The following is a 10,594-nucleotide window of genomic DNA, read 5'->3' as shown; positions in this document are numbered from 1 at the left end:
TTTTTATTTCATTGTTGTTCTTGAAATTAAAATTAAAGGAATTTGTTTAAAAAAAATTGAAGACTGATGGCTGGGTTTCATTAGAAGAAGTTGAAATTGAAGATTTGTTTCTTTTTTTAAAGAATTGTAATAAATATTGATTATCTTCTGGGTTTCTTTTGGCCCTTGGTTTTGATTTAATTTTGTAATTTTTGAGTTTTAATTTTGTTGGTGTTCATGATTCTTGGTGTTGTTTAAAAAAAAATTGTTAATTTTTTCTGGGTTTAATGTTGATAAATGAATGATGAAGATGATGTTACGGTGAAGAAGAGGAAGAAAGAATGAAGAAAGAAGAAAAAAATAGGTAGTAGAAGTTAGGGGTAAAATTGTCTTTTCTCACTTGTCTTAATTTTTTAGAATTTTTTTTATTTTTGAAAATTAATTTTCCAATTTTTTAAAATTTTTTAGAATTTTTTTTATTTTTGAAAATTAATTTTACAATTTTTTAGATTTTTTATTTCTAAATTAATATAAATGGATTTATATTATTTTTAAAAATTAAATTTCAGATACTTAGGTGTTGGTGGTACACGGTAAGATATGATGAACTTGCTTGATCCAACGGTCTTCTTTTTTAGGGATTTAAAATTAATAAAATTGGACCAAATCGATGAAGGTGACGAAGATAAAGGACCAAATTGAAACGTTTAATAGTTAAGGGACTGAAGTGAGAAGAAAAAATAAGTTAAAGGACCTGGGGATGTATTAAGCCTATATTAAATCAGACTCTAGAAACAGACATCTAAGAGGAGCATGGAGATCTTATGTCTTGAAGCTCTTATGATTGACCCTTGTCTTGTACCGCTAACTTTCTGAATGAATAAAATAGTGTACAAGTGTCTCTATTTATAATAGATCATTAATTAGGGGCTAAGAGAAGAAAACTGGAATTTTCCACAAAAACAACTTGAAAAACAAGCAATAGGATCTCCCATCAAGCACCTCTTGTGTGAATTTTGCAATTTTCGTCCCTTTTCGAATGTTCTTCCGTCTTTCAATGTCGTGGAACTTGAAATAAATTTTATTCACTTTGCATTTTCTTTAAAGACCTTCTAAGAACCATTGATATTCAATCTTAATATCCTCGATCCTTCCTTGGTGTCTTGTTTTGCCAATTTACATGATTTTTCACTAAATATACTCAAAACACCTATGGAACTAGATGATTTAGGATAAAGTTGAATTACAATGACTCGAATGAAAACAATACAAAAAGTTCCTCAAACCATTGATAATTCCTCTAAATGACTTCTAATTTTCCTTCAAATGCAAAAAAAAATAACTAAAAACGTAGCAAAAAATATCATATAATGTTCCATCATCACAACCTCAAACATGTTTTGTTAAAACATTCTTATAATTTTAGGAGAGATTCATTTAATATTCTAAACATTCCTAAAAATAACTTGTTCAAACTTTCGAATCATACGCATGAGTTGATTTAAAAATATGGGCCAACAACGATGTTGATAAATATTTGAATGATTAAAAGTAGAAGAAATTTTTTAGAGTGACTAAAACAAAAAAAAAATATTTACAATGATAAAAAAAAATGTAAACTTATTTTTTTTTTATTTTTTTGGTCAAGAATGTAAAGTTATTTTAAATGGCTATAAACGACCACCTTAATACTCTATCAAAAAAAAAAATGATTGCATCAGAGATGTTTTAGGTACAATAATTGTTCTTTTATAACCAAACAATTGAGTTCAATTGGTTAATGAGATTCGCCAAAGAAAAATTGTTTAGAAGAATGTGAGTTCGATTTATGGATTGAACAATTATTGGTAAGACTTTACTTACTCCCGATCGAACTCCGAATTACCAGGGTCCCTTTCCCCTGAGAACCATATGGGCTTCGCCAAAGAAGAATTGTTTAGAAGAATGTGAGTTCGATTCATGGATTGAACAATTATTGGTTGACACTATTTGTTTGTGTAAACACGCGCGTGTGTTTTTTTTTTTTTTTGAGAGAACACACGCGCGTGTGTTGTTAACTTACTCCTACTTGTTTTTGACCAAAAATTCAACGAGTGCTCCGGGTCACTCTTTAAGGATTTCAAATTATGAAAATAACCAAGTCAAATATTTTTATTTTCAATACACTGAATACACAATTTTCTATTAAAAAATCATCATTTAAAATCCTTAAAAACTCGTCAGCATTTCCGAAAACTCAATTATCCGTTTTACAAAACTACTTAAATGCATGGGAAAAAATGTCATTTACAACTTTAACTAAATAATTGTTTTTTTTTTTTGGCAAAACGGTATAATTTTTTCTTTACTAACTAACTAAATTGATTTTTTACGCAACTACTCATTCTGTTTCAAAATACATGTCGTAGTCAACATCTTTACACACGTCATTGTACAGCTTTGACTGTTTCAAAATAATTCTTTCTCTTCTTTCTATAAGTGGGATGTATATATTAAGACTATTATTTTTCCCACCCTATGTCTTTCTCATGCACGCTGTAAAATTTCCAAAAAATGCCCCTAGGTTTTCGGATTATAAAATCCGAAAACATCCAAATTGAGTTTGGATTTTATAATCTGAATTATGCTTTTGTATGATCAGCAATCAAAATCTCTCTCATTTCAGCCGTTTTGAATTTTGCTTTTAAAAACAACCAAAAAACAAAGTAAAAAAATGATAAAACCTGTCAAATAAAATCATAAAAATGTAATAATACCAGAAAAAAAATCTAATAATCAAATAAAACTAATGCAAATTTTTTCGGATTTTTCTGAGAATATGAAAAATTAAAAAAATAAAAACGGGTCTAAACGATGGAATTTTGGATTTTGAGGGGCGAAGTCCCGTATAAAGTCTTTTCAACGGGAGACTTGATCCTTGATTTTTTTTTTCTTTTCTGGGGAAGTTTCGGAGCAATCCGATCAAGTAGCCCGAAAACCGAATTTTTTTACTAAGAACAACTACCAATGACCCAAAATAGAAGGATAAAAGTTAGGAAAACTAATATTGTCCTTAAAATGATTATCCATGTTACAAACATGTTCAGAATTTGTGCTGATACAGTTTGGATTATATAATCTGAACTATTTTTCCCTAGAAAAAGGGTGTTTAGGGGATGTTCGGATTCAATAATCCGAAAAAAATTAAATAACGCGCCCTATTTTTTGAGGTTTTCGGATTATAAAATCCGAATTGGTGAAAAACTCATTTTTTTCACCCTAGGATGGGAAAAACTCAAATTCGGATTATATAATCTGAAGTGTATTTTGGAAAGAAAAAAAAAAGGCGTAACGTCAAAAAAAAAAAACGTGCGATAAACATATAAGGTGGAAAAAGTAATAGTCATATATTAAATCGTATAAATGGGCCCAAATCCAATTCTTTCTCTTGGCCCATTATGTCCCTTATGGCCTTTTCCCTTTAAAAAAAGTTGTGACATTTTTTTCTTCAATTGAAAAGCCAAAAAAGTAACTAAAAAGACAAAACATTATTCTCGGCGTGCGATTCGAAATTTTGATTTGTTGATTTCAATTTGTTTGACTTGCTGATTTATGTTGTGTATTGTTCTCAAGTGTTATTATTGATGTTCTCATGCGCTTTTAGTTTGTTAGTTTGTTCTATGTTATAAATTTCCATTATTGTTCTCAGATACTATAATATTATTAAGAAACGTGCAGTTGGAAATACATTGATACAACAATTTACCCCTGTTGTAGTCGTCTTTATTTTTTTTTGGTCCTATTACTCTTGGGTGTTAAAATTGCAGTATTTTTTTATGAGATATTATATAAGGGACTCTTTTCTCATATTATGCGTAAGACATAAAATGCTAGAAACGGTGCTGATTGTATCAAAATACGTAAATATATAAGTTTAATTAAATTTTGATTTTTTTTTAAACTAAAATTTTATTGGTTACACTTTTTTTTAAGTTTGAGTGTTACAATATACCAATTTAGGATACATATTTTAAATTTATTTAAAAAAATATTAATTCAAGCATGTAGAAATCAACAACTATGAAAAACATTTAAAATATTTTGTATATCACTGTCAAAAACACAAAAATGAAAAGAAAATAGACAAGAAATAAAATGAAGATTAAACTGCATGATGAAAACATGCAATGGTGACACAAAAATTTCAACTATTAATCTCTTTTTAAAAGACATAACTGAAATTTTATTCATTTATTCAAACATTAAAAAGACCTGAAAATAACTGTGTGAAACACAGTTCATTTATTCAAATATTAAAAAGACTCGAAAAATTATGATGATGAACACTCAAGTGCTACGGGAGATATCCCACTGCATGCCACTCATATCAGTTGGAAGATGGAGCATTTGCTGATTCAGGTGAGCAGAATCGGCACCCATGACACCAACATTTGGCGCAAAACCATCAACAGTCGGGGCGACACCACCAACACATATTGTGTTGTCATCTTCAATTTTCTGATATTTTCCTTTGAAGACAGCCACCCTATGAAACTCTGGATTTTTCAAAAGAGCAGCTGTAATGAAAACAGCACCGGCAGCCTTGACTTTCCCCCCGACGATTCCACCAAACACATAATTGCCACAATTGGCATTCATATAAATGGAAAATGATGAACATGCGGGCCCAGCGATTAATTGGGGAGGAACACGACCATGACTGACATTCATGTAAGTCCCAAATAAGGATGTCATTTGGTATGTTCCTTCAAATGGAAAATTAGGTATACGGGAAATTGGATGCAGAATAGTCACATTAGAAACTAGACCATAAGCACGTAACACTGTGATTCCAGCTTGACGATACACAGACAAGTTGATGAGAGTCTCGACAACATCATTGCCCTTAGGGATCTCAATAGAAATCAATTCCATGTGGTTGTCAGTGTTTTCATTGACAATGATGGGTGCTTTGGCTCTGTTCTTTGAGCCAACGGGTCTACCCCTAGGCTTTTTCGAGGAGGTTGTTTGGGGGACAATTTCCACTCTCTTAGCTCCTCCCATGACAGAGGAGCTACCTAAGAGTGTAACCGATGTTTTGTTGTGAACAAGTAAATTCTTGGAGTTTGGGGAGAGTGATGACGATACTTGTTTGTTGTTCGTCATAATTGAGGACATATATTTTTTATGAAGAGATTAACAATGTGACCTAGTATTTATAATATTTTCCTACAAAATATAAATATGTATTAATATCCTCAAATCCATTTTTTTTAAATAAAAATTATTACGGTCAAGAAATCAAAGTCGTCGGTCGTTGGTCAACATCAACTGGATCATATTTTAATCTCGTCAAATTAAATTTAAAAAATCAGACCAATTAATACGAGAGTTTTTTTTAATGAAATATACAAGAATTGTGTTATGTTACTTTAACAAATTTGATTTGATGACTACTTATTTTATTTTATAACTACTTAAATTGCATAATAATTTTTAACAACAGTAAATTGGGGTTTCCTCTTTATACCCACAGGCTGAAAGATGGCCACTATCGTGCCTGTCTGTCCGCTCTTTCTACTGTGTTAACGCATGTGATTATTTTATTATGTTTGTTTGTATAATTTTGACTAAAATTTTAAAATATTAATGGAAATTATTGATATATTGATTTATAAATAAAATATTGTCAAGGCATATAACAAAATTATTTTTGAACTCAACATATTTTTGACTACATATAAAATTAAGATAAAATAATGATCATTTATTGTTTATTCTAATAGTAATTAGTAACATCATAACATAAATGTATAAATGACATGTTATGTAAAAGAAACATTCTTATGATTACGATAAAAGAATGTCTTTAAAAAATTCATTTTTCGTAAAGTCTTCATCTTTTCCTTCTATTTTCCCTTCTTTAATGAGAACATTTGTTGAATTTTGAGATACTCCTCTTGATAAAACTACATATAATTGACCATGGCTGAAAACATGTCGTGGAAGATAGATTCTGACATTGGAAATGATATGCCCTCGTGACTTATTTATGGTAATAATAAAACTTAGTCTAACGGGAAACTATTTTCTACTAAACACAAAGGGAAGTCCTGAACTCGCATTTGTTTTTAATTTAATTCTGGACAAGAATGCTCTTTTTTCAGCATTGCTTCCTGTTAGGATTTCCACATCCAACATATTCTTAAATAAACCACGACATAACATCTCATTACATAGGCCATATCTAGGGTCTATGTTTCGCAACAACATCAAAGGTTCACCTTTTTTTACCTTTAAAATATGTGGAGGGATACTTCCTTGAGCAATTGAGTTTAGGAATTCCTGTTGAAATAAGTTATGAGTATCCCCTTCAACCTCGTCAAATGACAACAAATTATGTTCTTCTCCTGGAAACTGATTGATAATTAATATTTAATATAGTGCTCACAAATCTTTTTCTAAAATATTTTGAGTCCTAATCTTTTTTTAGAGAATTTAAAGTCCAATCTTTAACATTATTTTTTTCCTCGCGTTTGTTACTAATTTTTTTTTAGAGGATTTAAAGTTCAATCTTTAACATTATACTTTGCTCACGTTTGATACTAATCTTTTTTTCAGAAGATTTAAAGTTCAATCTTTAACATTATTTTTTGCTCACGTTTGTTACTAATCTTTTTTTTAGAGTATTTAAAGTCAAATCTTTAACATTACTTCCTTCAAAAAAAATCTTTAACATTATTATTTTTTTCTCACGTTTGTTACTAATCTTTTTTTAGAGGATTTAAAGTTCAATCTTTAACATTATTTTTTGCTCATGTTTGTTACTAATCTTTTTTTAGAGGATTTAGAGCCCGTTTGTTATAGTTTTTTTTAGGAAAAAAATCACTTTTTTTAAGAAAATAATCACTTTTCAAAATATTGCATCCGTTTGTTGCAGATTTTTAAAAAAATCATAATCTAAAAAAAATCTAAAAACAGCTTCAAATGAGAAGCTGTTGAGAGCAGCTTCTCAAAAAATAGATTTTTTTTAGATGAGAGAGAAAATATGGATATAAAGATTGAACTAATTTTGGAACAAAAAAATCTCTTTTATATAGTTGTATCCAAACAAACTAAATTATTTTTTTAAAAAAAAAGTGATTTTTTTTACGGTAAACAAACGCAAAATAGATTTTGATTTTTCATAAAATCTCTAAAAAATAATCACTAAATTATTTTATGTCAAAATCACTTTTATTTTAATCCGTAACAAAATGGCCCTTAAAGTAACATGAGTTTTTGTTTTGTGCTGGTTTTTTGTGAGTTTGATATGTGGTTAACGGATGTAAAAGAGGGTTAACAGGGACGATTAGTGACATGGATTAGTAATCCACGTGTTATTTTATAATTGTCTAACAATAAGAACAATTCATATGGAATTGTGTGTAAATTTTCTCCTTAAATTAAATTTATTATCGATTTTGTTGTTTTTAGGTCTTTGTCTTCACATAACTTGCCTCGGGATCTTGGGAACAATATTCCTCCCTATGTAAAGTCTCTTGAGGCCTCTTGAATCTTCATTCTTGGTCTTCCCAAAGTTTTTACAATTCTTCAGATGTTCTTGATTTGCCGATTTGCATGATTTCTTCGTGAATTACTTCAAAAACCCTTAAAATTGTTATGTTTCGGGAAAACTAGAATTACAGACTCAAATATAGAAAACATTACAAAAGTCCAGAAATCATAGGCAATCGTTCTAATACTCCTCCTTTTTGCTGCTAAAACCTACTTAAATTGACTGAAAAACATGATAACAATAATGTAAAATGACATGTCATCAAGGGGCTGCGTCATGCGCCCTACGCATGTACCATGTGTCCATCACATGGAATAGCAATCATTGTTGCCTCATGCGCCCTGTGTATAGCCCCATGTGCCTAGCATTAAGTAAACACCCCTTTTTGCTTGTTTTTCAAGCTGGATCGGTGGATAAAAGCTCAATTTTCTTCTCTTAACCCCTAAGTAACTGTCATACCCCAATTTTTGACCCAAGATATCACAGACACGTGTCCTCTAACCCTGATCAGTCCTTGACTTTTCAGCGAAAAATTTGGCTGAGAGGTTGAAACAAAAATCCCTTTGAAAATGGCTTTAAATGATTAAGATTATATTTTTATTTTATCATTTAATATGTGCTTTTGAGTGAATTTTATTAAGGATAGGAAAGTCCAATTCTCACACATTGTTAAAAACCATTGTGATCATGCTCAAGCTCTAAAGATGAATCTTGATGAGCAAGCAAGCAAAAAGTCATAAAGGAACAAGACTTGGTGACCAAGTATGCTTAAATGTTTAAATAATGGTGTCTTAGTGGCTAAGAAATGCAAGGACATTAACAGCAATGCATCTTGGAGAACAAGCATGAAACAGCTGTAAAAAGATAAGATATTTTTACTGTTCATGTACTTTTCACTGTTCACACACGCTCCTGGTCCAAGACAAGCTCAAGCTCTTAGTGTTAAATGCTGAGGTCGAGGCTGACAAGCTCAAGCTCAGTGTACAAAAGTATGGGACAATGGCAGTTTTGCAATTCCTATCAACAGCAAGGGTCTCTACACAAAGATGAACAGGTGCAGATGTTGAAGGATGAAGGTTGGCTATAAATAGAAGTTTTCTCTCAACAAAGAGAGAGAGGAAAAAAGGGAAGAATTGGAAATACACTCTCAAGCCTACAATCAAGCAATAAATTCATCAAGCAATCTCAAGATCAAAAAATACTCTCACAGTACCAAATCATATTTTCACATCATAAAACCAGTCACACAACCACCACTTAAACCACCACAAATCCATAAACCCATCACACCCTAAACCAAAGAACATCACAGCTCTATCCAAGTCCACCAAACCGATTGGAAACCTGCACAAAGCCGGTCACAGCAGGATCCATTTTCAAAAAAAAGGTAGTATTTCATTTCTTAGATCCAGGTTTGACTCTAACTCTTTCAAAAATCTTGAGCTTGTCTTGCTCGACCTCAGCTTTAATATCTAGAGCTTGAGCTTTGTCTTGCTCGACCTCAGCTTTAATTTCTAGAGCTTGAGCTTTGTCTTGCTCGACCTCAGCTTTATAACCAGGAGCTTGAGTGTGTCTAAATCATTTTCGTAAATAAAATCAATCAACACAAAAAACATTTTCTGCCTAGAACTACGTAGCTTTGATTTCTCCATCGCACCTGGAGATACGTAGGAGCAAGATGAAACTCTTGTCAAGCATAATAATAAAAAACCTTTTTTCTCTACATGTAAACATGCAAATATATCAAAATCACAAAAAAATATTTTCATAAACAAACCTTGATCTTAAATCAAGTGATCGTTCATTTTATTTTCCTTCTTAATTAAATCATCAATCAATTTAATTCTACTTTGAGTCATCTTTCTTTCAATATAAAAAAATACAAACAAATTCCAATTTGCCATTTGGCTTTTCATTTTAAAACCTTTTTCAAAAACCACTAAAAAACCCAAAACCAATCAAAGGTCAATTTCTACCCCGAACTACGAGGTTTTGATCCTTCACGGGTACGTAGGCAAAGGACATGCGTCCTTCCAAATCAATAAAAATGTAGATAAATTAGGTCTCTCTTTTCTTTTATCATTTCAAATTCCATTTTTTAAAGCAAGCAAGTTTATAGCACAAAAGTTAAATAAAATCAAGAGGTTCTCGTAGAATACTACGAATATTTAGGGTGCTTAACACCTTCCCTAAATATAACCAACCCCCGAACCCTTAATCCCTAAAAAATGTGGTATTTGAACCTTTTCCCACTTTCTTTTGAAAAGAATTAAATGTTCAGTCGTGAAATCAAAAGTGGGTCGAACGCCAATCAAATGGCATTCGACCGTCCGAAAAATGACGCGACAGTAACCTAATGTTACAAATATAGACCTTTGCTCAATATTTTATTCATTCAGAAACATTGCCTAATTCCTTCAGTGATGTGATCATCCTTCATGTCATATACTATCATTACTACATCTACAATTCTTCTCTCTACATGTCTAAATCGCATATGCCTAATTTCCATAAACTTTTCTATTATAGTTTCTACATCAACTCTCTCTCTCTCTCTCTCTCTCTCTCTCTCTCTCTCTAATGATCTCCTTTCTAATCCTATCTCGTCTAGTCTTAACACACGTTATGATACAACTATCTTATGTTTGTGTTGGTTCTTTAGCGTTCAACACTCTATTCCCTACAATATTGTTTGTCTTACCATTGGCTAATAAGATTTTCCCTTCAACTTGAGCGGTACTTTAGTATCACGTAAAATTTACACCTACTTCTATTTCTTCGTCGCTTTGTTATATGGACTAGGGATATTTAAACCATGTAATTTAGTAAGATATGATCGCCAACTTTCACCTCTAAGTTAGAAACACTTCACAGTTTGCTAAAGTTACATTCTAAATATTATGTCTTGCTTCTACTAAAGCAGAATTCATACGCTTTTATGACTTGTCTTCATATATCCAACCTCCATGCAAAATGCATACATTTGGATGCTAACTCTTAGATATGTTATTTAAGTACGTCCAAAACTAAAGAAAAGGGATAAGCGCTTATGATTGACCCTTGGTGCAATCCTATCTT

The 10,594-nt window shown here is 31.2% G+C and overlaps 1 protein-coding gene across 1 annotated transcript; it reads right to left on the bottom strand.

The window, feature by feature from the left end:
• Positions 1-4,146: 4,146 nt before the first annotated feature.
• On the bottom strand, positions 4,147-5,123 carry LOC146930291 (AT-hook motif nuclear-localized protein 28-like). The gene has a single exon (XM_085708291.1). It carries the CDS (start codon positions 5,020-5,022, stop codon positions 4,306-4,308), a length of 717 nt encoding a protein of 238 aa, XP_085564417.1. The 5' UTR covers positions 5,023-5,123; the 3' UTR covers positions 4,147-4,305.
• Positions 5,124-10,594: the final 5,471 nt, after the last annotated feature.

This window comes from Medicago sativa, chromosome 4 (genome assembly GCF_051527215.1).
Source record: "Medicago sativa cultivar Bolivia chromosome 4, Bolivia_mono, whole genome shotgun sequence".
Taxonomy (NCBI): domain Eukaryota; kingdom Viridiplantae; phylum Streptophyta; class Magnoliopsida; order Fabales; family Fabaceae; genus Medicago; species Medicago sativa.
The sequence above is the reverse complement of the archived record's forward strand: the minus strand, read 5'-3'. Positions and strand labels throughout refer to the sequence as shown.